At 37.2% G+C, this 15682-nt stretch overlaps 2 protein-coding genes across 8 annotated transcripts in view; one reads left to right on the forward strand and one right to left on the reverse strand.

Annotated features, from left to right (window-relative positions):
- ART3 (ADP-ribosyltransferase 3 (inactive)) overlaps nucleotides 1-15682 on the reverse strand; it is a 151168-nt gene that overhangs the window by 124336 nt on the left and 11150 nt on the right. The window contains exon 1 of one of the 7 annotated variants that reach the window (XM_086704828.1): nucleotides 15611-15670. The exons of the other annotated variants lie outside the window; for them this stretch is intronic. The gene's annotated coding sequence lies outside the window, so the exon portion shown is untranslated. Of the gene's footprint in view, nucleotides 1-15610; nucleotides 15671-15682 lie in introns of those variants that run through there. 7 annotated transcript variants of the gene reach the window in all.
- Nucleotides 4025-6300, forward strand: CXCL10 (C-X-C motif chemokine ligand 10). The gene is made up of 4 exons (XM_025921850.2): nucleotides 4025-4167; nucleotides 4670-4796; nucleotides 5015-5104; nucleotides 5560-6300. The coding sequence occupies exons 1-4, from the start codon at nucleotides 4107-4109 to the stop codon at nucleotides 5576-5578; spliced, it is 297 nt and encodes a 98-aa protein (XP_025777635.1). The 5' UTR covers nucleotides 4025-4106; the 3' UTR covers nucleotides 5579-6300.

Consider the following 15682-nt stretch of genomic DNA (forward strand, 5'->3'; position numbering starts at 1 on the left):
GTTCAATATCCACAAAACAATTAATGTGATTCATCACATCACTGAAAGAAAGGACAAGAACCATATGATCCTCTCAATAGATGCAGAGAAAGCATTTGACAAAATACAGCATCCTTTCTTGATAAAAACCCTCAAGAAAGCAGGGATAGAAGGAGCATACCTCAAGATCATAAAAGCCATATATGAACAACCCAATGCTAATATCAGCCTCAATGGAGAAAAACTGAGAGCTTTCCCCCTAAGGTCAGGAACAAGACAGGATGTCCACTCTCACCACTGTTATTCAACATAGTATTGGAAGTCTTAGCCTCTGCAATCAGACAACACAAAGAAATAAAAGGCATCCAAATTGGCCAGGAGGAGGTCAAACTTTCACTCTTCGCAAATGACATGATACTCTATATGGAAAACCCAAAAGATTCCACCAAAAAACTGTTAGAATTGATTCATGAATTCAGCAAAGTTTCAGGATATAAAATCAACACACAGCAATTGGTTGCATTCCTATACACCAACAATGAAGCAACAGAAAGGGAAATCAAGGAATCGATTCCATTTACAGTTGCACAAAAAACCATAAAATACCTAGGAATAAATCTAACCAAAGAGGTGAAAAATCTATACACTGAAAACTATAGAAACCTCATGAAAGAAACTGAAGAAGACACAAAAAAATGGAAAAAGATTCCATGCTCCTGGATAGGAAGAACAAATATTGTTAAAATGTCAATACTACCCAAAGCGATCTACATATTCAATGCAATTCCTACCAAAATAACACCAGCATTCTTCACAGAGCTAGAACAAACAATCCTAAAATTTGTATGGAACCAGAAAAGACCCTGATTAGCCAAAGCAATCTTGAAAAAGAAAACCAAAGCAGGAGGCATCACAATCCTGGACTTCAAGCTATACTACAATGCTGCAATCATCAACACAGTATGGTGCTGGCACAAGAACAGATACTCAGATCAATGGAACAGCATAGTGAGTCCAGAAATGGACCCACAAACCTATGGCCAACTAATCTTTGACAAAGCAGGAAAGAAGATCCAATGGAATAAAGACAGTCTCTTCAGCAAGTGTGCTGGGAAAACTGGACAGCAACATGCAGAAGAATGAACCTGGACCACTTTCTTACACCAACTCAAAATGGATGAAAGTCCTAAATGTAAGACAGGAAGCCATCAAAATCCTCAAGGAGAAAGCAGACAAAAACCTCCTTGATCTTGGCTGCATCAACTTCCTACTCAACACGTTTCCGGAGGCAAGGGAAACAAAAGCAAAAATGAACTACTGGGACCTCATCAAAATAAAAAGCTTCTGCACAGTGAAGGAAACAATCAGCAAAACTAAAAGGTAACCGACAGAATGGGAGAAGATAGCTGCAAACGACACATCAGATAAAGGGTTAGTATCCAAAATCTATAAAGAACTTATCAAACTCAACACCCAAAAAACAAACAATCCAGTGAAGAAATGGACAAAAGACATGAATAGACACTTCTCCAAAGAAGACATCCAGATGACCAGCTGACACATGAAAAAATGCTCAAATCACTCATCATCAGGGAAATACAAATCAGAACCACAATGAGATACCACCTTACACCTGTCAGAATGGCTAACATTAACAACTCAGGCAACAACAGATGTTGGCGAGGATTTGGAGAAAGATGATCTCTTTTGCACTGTTAGTGGGAATGCAAGCTGGTGCAGCCGCTCTAGAAAACAGTATGGAGGTTCCTCAAAAAACTAAAAATAGAACTACACTATGACTCAGCAATTGCACTACTAGTCATTTATCAATGGGATACAGGTGTGCTGGTTTGAAGGGACACATGCACCCCCATGTTTATAGCAGCACTATCAACAATAGCCAAAGTATGGAAAGAACCCAAATGTCCATCGATGGATGAATGGATAAAGATGTGGTACATATATACAATGGAGTATTACTCAGCAATAAAAAAGAATAAAATCTTGCCATTTGCAACTAGGTGGATGGAACTGGAAGGTATTATGCTAAGTGAAATTAGTCAGAGAAAGAAAAAATCACATGACTTCACTCATATGAGGACTTTAAGAGACAAAACAGATGAACATAAGGGAAGGGAAACAAAAATAATATAAAAACAGGGAGGGAGACAAAACAGAAGAGACTCATAAATATGGAGAACAAACTGAGGGTTACTGGAGGGGTTGTGGGAGGGGGGATGAGCTAAATGGGTAAGAGGCACTAAGGAATCTACTCCTGAAATCATTATTGCACTATATGCTAACTAATTTGGATGTACATTTTAAGAAATAAAAAATTTAAAAAATAAAAAATATTTAAAACGTTTTAAAAATTAAAAAAAAAATTTTTCTTACCCTCTGAAAGTAATTACAGAAATGTAAGATAAATGCTGAGAAAAAGCATTATAGGTATACTAAATAGATGACAACCTTTGTGTGACCTAACACAATTATCTCATCCCTAAGGTTCTTTTTCCATATACAAAATGAAAATAACTTTCCTATTTTCTTACAAGTTATTGTAAAAATAGGGGCGCCTGGGTAGCTCAGTCGGTTAAGTGTCTGACTTCGGCTCAGGTCATGATCTCGCAGTTTGTGGGTTCAAGCCCCATGTTGGGCAATGTGCTGACTGCCCAGAGCCTGGAGCCTGCCTCAGATTCTGTGTCACTCTCTCTCTCTCTGCTCCTCCCCCACTCTCACTCTGTCTCTCTGTCTCTCAAAGATAAATGAACATAAAAAATTTTTAGAAACAAGCTATTGTAAAAATTAAAAAAAATGACATCTCTGAAACTCATGAAGTGAATATATCCAGATTCACGCCTTACTGCTGCAAATTAAGATAGATTCAAAACACAGTATTAAGACATACTCATTTTAAAACTGTATTCCTCAGCCATAGAAAAGAATAAAATCTTACCATCTGCAATGGCGTGGAATAGAGGAAGGTAGTATTATACTAAACAAAATAAATAAAAAAAGACAAATACAGTAAGATTTCACTCATGTGGAATTTAAGAAACAAATGAGGGGTGCCTGGGTGGCTCAGGTCACGATCTCGTGGTTCTTGAGTTTGAGCCCCACATAGGGCTGTCTACTGTCAGCATAGAGCCCACTTCAGCTCCTCTGTACCCACCCCCCGCTGAAAACAACCAACATTTAAAAAAATGAACACAGGAGGGGGGAAAAAAGGCAAACCAAGAAACAGACTCTTAACTACAGAGAACTGATGGTTATTGGAGGGCAAGGGGGGGGTGGTGAAAAATAGGTGATGGTTATTAAAAAGGACACTCGTGGTGAGCACCAGGTATTATATGCAAGTGATAAATCACTAAATTCTACATCTGAAACTAATATTACACTGTATGTTAACTGGAATTTAAATAAAAACTTGAAAAAAACCCGTAGGCAGGATTCTGACTTGAAGATTAAGTTGACATCTTTATTTTGCAGGAGGCAAAACATGAGAATCAAAGTTTCATTTAAAAAGTTTCATTAGGGGCGCCTGGGTGGCTCAGTTGGTTAAGCGGCCGACTTCGGCTCAGGTCATGATCTTGCGGTCTGTGAGTTCGAGCCCCGCGTCAGGCTCTGTGCTGACAGCTCAGAGCCTGGAGCCTGTTTCCGATTCTGTGTCTCCCTCTCTCTGACCCTCCCCCATTCATGCTCTGTCTCTCTCTGTCTCAAAAATAAATAAACGTTAAAAAAAAATAAATAAAAAAAAATAAAAAGTTTCATTAAATTTTTTTTCATTAAAAATAACCACATATGCAATGAAGTTCTGTTTTTCAAGAAATAGTTCATGTTTTAGAAAGTGAAACCTAACTCACTCTTAGTGAAAAATGGGGGTGGAGGGAAATTCCATAACTCTGAACCACAATAAATACTAATAATACCTTTGATTCTGCAACATGGGACTTCCCCAAGAAACAGGCATCAGGTTTTGCTTAGTCAACTAGAATGTTATCCAATCAGAGTTAGAGAGGGAAAGTGCCTTTACAAATAAATACTGCATCCCAACCCCACGTTTTCTGAGACACTCAACTGCTTAGACATTCTGAGCCTACCACAGAGGAAGCTCCAGTCACAGCACCATGAACCAACGAGCTGTTCTTATTTTCTGTCTTATCTTTCTGACTCTGAGTGGAACTCAAGGTAAGGAACATGAAAGGATATTTAATTTCTAAGGTCAGAAATAGGACTGCGTAGAAGTTCTATAATTACAGGAATAGCATATTTGCAAAAGTTTTACAGCCTGCCTATAAATGAAGGCCAAATGAGCAGAGATTCTCTCTGGTCACAGGTCAGAAAGGCAAATGGAATAAAAGGATGGGGGAACAGAAGAGTAAGAGGATAGACAGAGAAAATGTAAGGGAATGAGGACAGAGAGGATGAGACATATACTTCTTAAGTAACTCACTTAATTAACCATAAGAACTGGGCTCAGGGGTAAGTTTACAATTCACAAGTTGCAATTCCATTCTTTCAGATAATCAACTAATCAATCATTCAGAGCTATATTATAATGGAATCATTCCCTCTCAGATTACCTCAAATAACATGGGGATATAGGTTCTGCTAAGTAGTAGCCACACTAAACGACTAAAACGAAAACTGCACTAACCTCCCCTACTGTACTTGTCTTTTTTCCCCACAGGAATACCTCTCTCTAGAACACCACGCTGTACCTGTATCAAGATTAGTGAACTATCTGTAAATCTAAGGTCCTTAGAAAAACTTGAAGTGATTCCTGCAAGTCACTTTTGTCCACGTGTTGAAATCATGTGAGTAAATGCCTTCTGAAAGTCACCTCTCTAGTTGTAATCATATATTAAATATGTATGATCACAAAATCAATAAATGCTTTGTATGATTCTAAGACTTCTACATAGCAAAGGGAAACATCTACAGTGAAATGTAAACATCTGGCTTAAAAACTGTATATTACACCTGTTTTATTGGCCCAACATCATTCTAAATATTTTCCCTCTTACTTCTACAGTGCTACAATGAAAAAGAATGGGGAGAAAACATGCCTGAATCCAGAGTCTAAGACCATCAAGAATTTAGTGAAAGCAATTAGCAAGGAAAGGTAGGTTTGCTGTTATTTGCAGAATTTCTCTTTAAGAAATGTCAATTTGGGGAAGTCAGAAATATTTGCAGTGAGCTTTCCTGTGGGATCCCTTGGCTTAAAAGTGTGTTTACCACCATGCCTGCCACTACCTGTATTTATTTTTATACTGAGATTGCCATCGTCTGTGGTATCAAAAGTTAGCTACCTACCTAGAAGTGTCAATAGGTCATTTTAACCTTGAGGCAGAGCTAGAACTATCCAAGCAAAGCTACCAAATTTTCCCCAAGCCTCTCCTGTCCCTAAAAAAGCAGCTCTTGCAATCCACAATGACTATGTAGCATCAGGAAAGCTCACCAAACACTTTGCCTGGGGACTTGCGAGTTACCTATGAACTCAGAATGTTCTAAGCAGAACCCAGGCTGAAGCCAGAGTTGAGCATATCACACTTTTACACCCCCTTTCTCTTCCTACAGGTCTAAACGATCTCCTTGAACACAGAAGCATAATCACTGTACTGACAAAGATGGACCAGAAAGAGACTACCTCTGCCATCATTTCCCTACATACTTGTCAAGCCCTAATTGTCCCTGGATTGCAGTTCTCCTAAAAGGTGACCAACCACTGTCACCAAATAAGCTGCTACTACTCCTTGAGGGAGGTGGATGGTTCATTACCCTGAGCTATTTAGTACGAACTCTGCTCTGGCACTGTAAGCTAAAGGTGCTACATTTTTAGTGAATGTACCAGGTCCTAGCCCTGCTACTAACACTTTCCTCACCTTTCATATCTTCTAAAGGTTATTAAAGATATTCCCACCTCTGGGTTTATCAAAGTTCTCAGAACTTAAAAAAAACAAATAGCCATAATACAATCTGCTTTTTTAAGAAAGATCTTTACTCCATGGGATCCTACTGCTATCCTCCCAAGGGGCCCATATTCTTCCAGTGGTTATATATACACAATTCCAAATACATAAAAGAACCTAAAAATGTCTGAAAATGTATGTGAAAATACTATTATTTAATGAAAACTGCACAAAGTTGAGTTCTCAGATGTACATATGTCTTATATTGTTTTCGGTGTGTATGGAATAACTTGTGTAATGAAGTACTAAACATGAATGAATAAAAATTTTTAAGTCTAGATATATACTATGCATGTTATGTAAGGCATACACTGGATGTTTTTCAAAATAAAAATGCTGTACTCCTTTAGCAGTAATTTTTTTGAGAGAGTATGTGTGCAAGTGAGTGAGGGGCAGAGAAAGTGAGAGAATCCCAAGAGGGGCAGAGGGAGGGGGTGCGGGGGAGGGAGGGAGGTGAGGAAGAGGAGCACAAGCTCATGAACCATGAGATCATGACCTGAACCAAAGTCAGATGCTTAACGACTGAGCCACCCAGACACCCTCCCTCGGCAACATTAAGAAAGATTATACAATTGTTAACAAATCAAAAAGGTATTAAAATAATAACTAATATATATTTCATAAAAGAATCCCACAGTAGAAGACAAATGACTTTGAGAATTACCATATTCCTTCCAACTGCGGTCTGCTGAAAGACCCATCATACAAGATTCCTTCAGGACTGATGTGGCATAACAGACTTTGCCTGAGCTTCAGACCCTTATAGGGAGAGATCTATGTGATATCTCCACCTGAATATCCTACAGAAATATCAAACTCTAAAATATCTCAAATTTTCTTCTTCCCCAGATCTAGTTCTCTGCCTCTTTTAAATGTCCTAGTTTAACAGCAATATCATCCACTCAGTTCCCCGAACCAGAAACCTGGAAGTAATTCTACATTCCTCTCTCACCTCCCACATCCAATTAATCACTAAGGAAGTATTTACAATGCATTTAGTCAGCAAATTAATTGTATCTAGAATATATAAAAAGAAAAATAGGAAAAGATAGATAACTAAGCGAAAAATGGGAAATAGAAATGAATAGGAATGTCACAGGAAAAAAATGCACAAGTCCTCAACATATAAAATTGTTCTGCATCATTAGTAATCAGGGACATCTACATTCAAATCATTTTGGGATACCATTTGACACCACAAGACTGGCAAAATTCTTTAAGTTGGATAAATACCAAGAGACAGGAAGAGTAGAGCAATGAGGAATGCCCCTCTACTGCTGGTGAAAGAGGAAAGAGCTACCGTAACTGGTTTGAAAACCAGGTTGGTATTATCTTGTAAAATTTAACATGTGTGCACTCTATGTCCTAGCAATTCTGCTACTATGCATACACCATGGATAAATTCTTGTATATTACATATATTAAAGAATGTTACAGCAGCATTGTTTATAATAGCAAACTCTGGACACAATCCAAATGTCCATAAATAGAATGGATAAGTAAATAAGGGTATACTAATTCAATGAAGTATTACACAACAGTAGAAATACACAAAATGGAACTATATACATCAACATGGGTGATCTCAAAAACAGTCTTGCACAAAAGAAGCATGTCACAGAATAGTACATACAGCATAGTTCTATTTACTATGAAATTCTAAAACAGGCAAACTTAACACTGGATTTAGGAATGAAGACATATATGATGAACACACACACACAAAAAAGGAATGGTTTCCATAAAATTCGGGATGGTAACTACTTCAGAAAGTGAGAAAAGAATGCAATCAGGGAGGGGCACATAAGAGGCTTCTGAATTACAGTAAAGTTCTATTTTTTACCTAGGTAGTGAGTACGTGAAAATTTGTTCTTTAATCTGTACCTACACATTTTTTTTTAATTCATAAAGACCACAAACACATGGAGATTAAACAACATGCTACTCAATAATGAATGAGTCAACCAAGAAATCAAAGAAGAAATAAAAAAATACACAAAAACAAATGAAAATACAAACGTACAAAATCTTTGGGATGCAGCAAAAGTGGTCCAAAGAGGGAAGTGTATAGCAATACACACCTACTACATCAAGAAGAAAAGTATCCGACAGCCTAACCTTACACCTGAAGAAACGAGGGGAAAAAAATAAAAAATACAGAGACCTGAGGGTTGCTGGAGGGGAGGAAAGGGAGATGAGCACTGTACATTATATGTAAGTGATGAATCACTGGGTTCTACTCCTGAAACCAATACTTGCTATATGTTAACTAACTTGAATTTAAATAAATTTTTTAAAAAGTGAAGCCTAAAGCCAGTAGAAGGAATAAAGTAAAAAAGATTAGAGCAGAAATAAATGATATAGAAACTTAAAAAACAGAACAGATCAATGAAACCAGAAGCTGGTTCTTTGAAAAAATTAACCTCTAACCAGACTTATTAAAAAGAGAAAGGACCCGGGGAGCCTGGGTGGCGCAGTCGGTTAAGCGTCCGACTTCAGCCAGGTCACGATCTTGCGGTCCGTGAGTTCGAGCCCCGCGTCGGGCTCTGGGCTGATGGCTCAGAGCCTGGAGCCTGCTTCCGATTCTGTGTCTCCCTCTCTCTCTGCCCCTCCCCCGTTCATGCTCTGTCTCTCTCTGTCCCAAAAATAAATAAACGTTGAAAAAAAGAAAAAAAAATTAAAAAAAAAAAGAGAAAGGACCCAAATGCATCACAAATGAGACAGAAAAAATAACGACCAACTCTATAGAAATACAATGATAAGAGATTATGAAAAACTGTATGCCAACATACTGAACAACCTATAAGAAATGGATAATTCCTAAAAATACATAAACTACCAACACTGAAACAGAAAAAAATAGAAAACTTGAACATACCAATTATCAACAAAGAAATTAAATCAGTAATTTTAAAACTCCCAACAAACAAAAGTAAAGGACCAGATGGCTTCACAAGCAAATTGTACCAAACATTTCAAGATGAATTAATACCTATTCTTCTCAAACTATTCCAAAAAATAGTGAGAAAAAAAGGAAAACTTCCAAATTCATTCTATGAAGCCAGCATTGCCCTGATGCCAAAACCAGATAAAGACCTCACCAAAAAAGAGAACTACAGACCCATATGCCTGATGAACACAGATGCAAAAATTCTAAATAAAATACTAACAAACCAAATCAAGTACAGTAAAAAAAAAAAAAAAAAAAAAAATCACTCAACACAATCAAGTGGGATTTATTCCTGGGTTGCAAAGATGGTTGAACATTTGCAAATCAACCACTCAACATGACACACCTCATTAAGAACAGATAAAAACTATATGATCATTTGGATCGATGCAGAAAAAGCATTTGACAAAGTACAACATCCATTCATGATAAAAACTCCCAACAAAGTAGGGTTAGAGGGAACATACCTCAACATAATAAAGGCCTTATATGAAAAACCCACAGCTAATATCATCCTCAATGGGGAAAAACCGAGAGGTCTCAGTTTTTCAGTAGGTTCCTTACAATCAGGAACAAGACAGGGATGTCCACTCTCACCACTTTTATTCAACATCGTAATGTAAGTCTTAGCCACAGCAATCAGACAACAAAAAGAAACAAAAAGCATCCAAATTAGCAAGGAAGATGTCAAACTTCCACTATTTGCAGATGACATCATACTCTACACAGAAAACCAGAAAGACTACCAAAAAACTGCTAAAACTGATACACAAATTCAGTAAAGTCGCAGAAAAACAATCAACATACAGAAATCGGTTTCATTTCTGTGTGCCAATAATGAAGCAGCAGAAAGAGAAATGAAGGAATCCATCCCATTTACAACTATACCAAAACAATAAGATACCTAGGAACAAACCAAACCAAAGAGGTGAAAGACCTATACTCTGAAAACTATAAAACACTGATGAAAAAAATCCAAGATGATACAAAGAAATGGAAAGACATTCCATACTCATGCATGGGAAGAAAAAATATTGTTAAAACGTCTATACTACCCAAAGCAATCTACACATTTAATGCAATCCCCCTTCAATATACCACCAGCGTTTTTCACAGAGTTAGAACAAACAATCCTAAAATTTACATGAAACCACAAAAGACCCCAAATAGCCAAACCAGTCTTGAAAAAGCAGAACAAAACTGGAGGCATCACAATTCCAGACTTCCAAGTTCTATTACAAAGCTGTAGTAATCAAACCAGTATAGTACTAGCACAAAAACAGACACATAAATCAATACAACAGAATGGAAAACCCAGAAATGAACCTACAATTATATGGTCAATTAATCTTTGACAAAGCAAGAAAGAATATCGAATGGAAAAAAGTGTCTTCAACCAAATGGTGCTGGGAAAACTGGATAGCAACAAGCTAAAGAATGAAACCACTTCCTCACACCACACAAAAAATAAATTCAAAATTAATTAAAAACCTAAATGTAAGACATGAAACCATCAAAATCTTAAAGAAGAACACAGACAGTAACCTCTTTGACATCAGCCAAAGCAACTTTTTTCTAGATATGTCTCCTGAGGCAAGGGGAACAAAAGCAAAAATAAACTATTGGGACCTCATGAAACTAAAAAGCTTTTGCACAGCAAAGAAAACAATCAACAAAACTAAAAAGCAACCTACAGAATGGGAGAAGATATTTGCAAATGATATATCTGATAAAGGGTTAATTAACATCTAAAATATGTAAAAAAAAAAAACTTATGCAACTTAATACACAAAAAAGCAAACAATCCAATTGAAAAATACGCAGAAGACATGAATAGACATTTTTCCAAATAAGACATACAGATGACAAACAGACATGAAAAGATGCTCAACATCACTGATCATCAGGGAAATACAAATCAGGATGTCGGTGAGGATGTGGAAAAAGGGAACCCTCTTGCACGGCTGGTGGGAATGCAAACTGGTGCATCCACTCTGGAAAGCAGTATGGAGATTCCTCAAAAAGTTAAAAACAGATACCCTAGGATCCAGGAATTGCACTACTAGGTATTTACCCAAAGAATACAAAAAAATTAAAAGGGATATATGCACCCCGACGTTTATAACTGCATTATCAACAATAGCCAAATTATGGAAAGCCCAAGGATCCAATAACAGATGAATGGATAAAGAAAATGTGATGTAAGTATATACACACATGACTATTATTCAGCCACAAAAAATACTGAAATATAGCTATTTGCAACGACATGGACGAAGCTAGAGAATATTATTCTAAGTGAAGTCAGAGAAAGACAAACACCACATGATTTCACTCATATATGGAATTGAAGAAACAAAGGAGCACGGGGAAAAAGGCAAACCAAGAAACAGACGCTTAACTATAAAGAACAAACTGATGGTTACCAGAGGGGAGGTGGGTAGAGGGATGGGTTAAATAGGTGATGGGAGTAAGGAGTGCACTTGTGATGAGCACCAGGCGTTGTATGGAAGTGCTGAATTACTATACTGTACACCTGAAACTAATATTACACTCTGTTAGCTAACTGGAATTTAAACAAAAACTTATATAGGGGTGCCTGAGTTGCCCAGTCAGTTAAGCATCTGACTCTTGATATGGGCTCCGTTTAGGGGATCAAGGCCCACTTAGGCCTCTGTGCTGACAGCAAGGAACCTGCTTGGGACTATCTCTCTGCCCCTCCCTCACTCTTGCATGCACGCTTGCTCTCTCTCAAAATAACTTTATAAATATATCTTTTTAAAAATGCTATGTTTTACATTAAAAGAGCATAACAAACTAGCAAAGAAATGAAAAATTCCAGGATATAACCAATTGTGAGATATCTTCATGAGTATCAAACAACTTTACACAGCAAAATAGAAGAATAAAGAGAGCTATCACTGGGGATGTAAAGTATAGCATGGTGACTACAGTTTATAATACTGTACTGAGTATCCGAAAGCTACTAAGAGAATACATCTTAAAATTTCTCATCACAAGACCCCCGTGTTTAGAGCAGCACTATCAACAATAGCCAAAATATGGAAAGAACCCAAATGTCCATCGATGGATGAATGGATAAAGAAAATGTGGTTTATACACACACACACACACACACACACACACACAATGTAGTATTACTCAGCAATCAAAAAGAATGAAATCTTGCCATTTGCAACTAGGTGGATGGAACTGGAGGGTATTATGCTAAGTGAAATTAGTCAGAGAAAGACAAAAATCATAGGACTTCACTCATATGAGGACTTTAAGAGATAAAACAGATGAACATAAGGGAAGGGAAACAAAAATAATATAAAAACAGGGAGGAGGACAAAACAAAAAGACTCATAAATATGGAGAACAAACTGAGGGTTGCTGGAGGAGTTGTGGGAAGGGGGAGTGGGCTAAACGGGTAAGGGGCATTAAGTAATCTACTGAAATCATTGCTTCACTATATACTAATTTGGATGTAAATTTTAAAAAATAAAAAATAAAGTCAAATCAAATAAAAATTAATTCTCATCAAAAGAAAAATATTCTTACTACAGTGACTTATTGTGGGAAATCATTTCACAACATAACAAACATCAAATCATGTTATACACTTGAAACCAACATAATGTTATTTGTCAACTATACGTCAATGGGAGAAACTTAGAAAAAAAACCTAATGTAATACCAAAAAGAGAGAGAGAATAGGTAAAAGGAAAAAAGTGAATTCTAGTGCAAAGAATGTGATCAAAGACATAGGGGTGAGATAGTACAGTGTTTTCAACCTGGAATAATGTAAATATAAAACTAGAGATATGAATATTGTAGAAAATGATGGAGAGACAGATAAGAATTACATTATGAGAGCCTTTCTTTGCTAGGTATGCCATCACCATCAATGTATATTTATAAGCTGTATGCATGTTATAAAATATACACAAAAAATAACATAGATTGTTAGACCAAACTCCCAAAATACTAAAGATCTAACACAATGAAAGTTTATTTTTTGCTCAAAGTTCCATGTAGCTTGGCAATGCCTCTATGTTGACTCAATAATACAGTCCCCCTGTCTCAACTGAACATTGTCATGACAGAAAAGACAAAGGCAGAAGTGGCATACTGGCTCTTAAATGCTACAGCCCACATTACCTTGTCCTGAACAAGGTCTTGCCTTCCCTAATCTTTTTTTAAATTTTTTTTTTAATGTTTATTTATTTTGGGGACAGAGAGAGACAGAGCATGAATGGGGGAGGGGCAGAGAGAGAGGGAGACACAGAATCGGAAACAGGCTCCAGGCTCTGAGCCATCAGCGCAGAGCCTGACACAGGGCTCGAACTCACGGACCGCGAGATTGTGACCTGGCTGAAGTCGGACGCTTAACCGACTGCGCCACCCAGGCGCCCCCTTGCCTTCCCTAATCTAAATGAGGGATAGCAACTGGAAGGGGAAGTGCACTTGTCTCTGCATAAGTAGGTAATTTCTTAAATAAGTTTTTTTTTTTTAATTGTAAGACAAAAACCAAGGCTCATGCAGAAATCCAGCTCAGAAAAAGAAGTCTAAACAGATTTTAAGTCTATTTTCTTAAATAAATTAGATCAGAGGTGAAGAAGAATTCCTTTTCTGGGTAGAAAGTTCACCAATGTCCGAAGTAAATAAAATTTGAGATACACAGGGAACAAATGAACCCGTCTACTGTAGTATGGTCATGTTATAAATCCGAGGGAGAGAAATCTCCTTTTTCTAGGAAAATACATGGCCCACAATGATCTATATATTGCAACATGATCTAAGAATACTGGCCTTAAGGAAAAGGGGAAAGTGATTGTAATTGTGTCTCTTAATTTTCTTTGTCATAGTGTACTTAGTTAATTCACTGTTCATATTTAGAATTTGATAACACCATTCTTGCTTCATTCAGGGGCAGGTCAAGAACCTCACTAAAGCAGTAAGAATATGACAATGATTACTCTGGTGATTCGCACAAGTCATTAAAGCCTTCCTGCGCCTGTTTTCTCATTTATATAAGTAGAAACAGAAATCCTCCAGGGGCACCTGGGTGACTCAGTTGGTGAAGCATCCAGCTTTGGCTCAGGTCATGATCTCATGGCTTGTGAGTTCGACCCCCACAGCAGGCTCTGTGCTGACAGCTCAGAGCCTGGAGCCTGCTTCAGATTCAGTGTCTCCCTCTCTCTCTGCCCCTCCCCTTTTCTCTCTCTCTCTCTCAAAAATAAACATTAGGGGCGCCTTGGTGGCGCAGTCGGTTAAGCGTCCGACTTCAACCAGGTCACGATCTCACGGTCCGTGAGTTCGAGCCCCGTGTCGGGCTCTGGGCTGATGGCTCAGAGCCTGGAGCCTGTTTCCGATTCTGTGTCTCCCTCTCTCTCTGCCCCTCGCCCGTTCATGCTCTGTCTCTCTCTGTCCCAAAAATAAATAAACGTTGAAAAATAAACATTAAAATTTTTTTAAATTAAAAAAAAAGGAATCCTCCAGAAATATTACTAAATGTCACTAAAATAAATTATTAATAGTTCAAATACTATTTACAGGTGATAGAATTATAGATGATTTTTATTTTTTACTTTTATTTCACGAGTTTTCTACAAGGAATATTTCTATCATTTCTAATCAGAGAGAAAAAAAATTAAGTGAAAACCAATTTTCAAAGACACTATATATATGCATGCTTATCTTAAAGGACTAGGATTTACGTTCTTAGTGACCTTCATGAAATGATGCATCTCTGGGAAAGATCTGAAATAAAAACAGTCTCCCAAAATGAGGTCTATGAGAGCAGAAACTACACCTAATTTGCCACTGTATGCATGTATGTATACACACATGCATATGTACATATACATACACACATATACCTCAGAACTTCTTTTTTGTCCAATGCTGTAATAAAATTTAATTGCTTATATTAAAAAATCATTAAACAACTACTAGATATATATTTCAGGTCACCAGACAATAATACGTCATTATTAGTTTCCCTGCTCACCCTCTTGCCTGCTACCATTTACTCTCTACACAACAGCCAATGTAGTTTTAAAACATAAATGAGATTATCGATACCCCTGGTTTCATCTTTCCAAAAGCATCCCATCACACTTTAAATGATACCCAAAATGTTTCCTTATAGTCTGTAAAGCTCTACATAACTCTTCCACCTCATTCCTACCATTCTCCCCTCAATGTTTCCATTCCAGCTACACAGCCTCTTATTGCTTCTCAAGCACAACAAACACATTCCCGTCATTTCCATAGTTTATTCCTTCACTTTATTCAGGTCCCTGCTCAAATATCACCTTCTCACAAGCGGCTTTCTTCACCAATCTATTGAAAATAATATCACTTCTATCACTTTCAATCTCTTTACCCTCCTTTTTATAGCCATTATCACTATCTGTAAATATATTACATATTTTTTCATGTTTATTCCATATCCCCAAAAAGGTCTACGAGAGCAGAAACTACACCTGTCTTATTTACCACTGTGTCATTGGTATCTACCGGTGTACCTGACACACAGTAATGCTCAATACTCACTGAATGAATGAATAAGTTACTGACATTTGCCATAGCTAGAATCCGTTGGAAATTGGTATTCACTCCAAGGACAGGACCACTTTCCAAAGACATTAGATAGTTCTTAAACCTTAGAAGAAAGTAAACTTAGAAATAAAGAGCTTACTAGTTTTGTTGAATCACCATATACCCACAGAAGAAATTATGACCTTCTCCCATTACAATATCCAGCATGTGC

Source organism: Puma concolor, chromosome B1 (assembly GCF_028749965.1).
Source record: "Puma concolor isolate L17-30 chromosome B1, mPumCon1.1.hap2, whole genome shotgun sequence".
Taxonomy (NCBI): domain Eukaryota; kingdom Metazoa; phylum Chordata; class Mammalia; order Carnivora; family Felidae; genus Puma; species Puma concolor.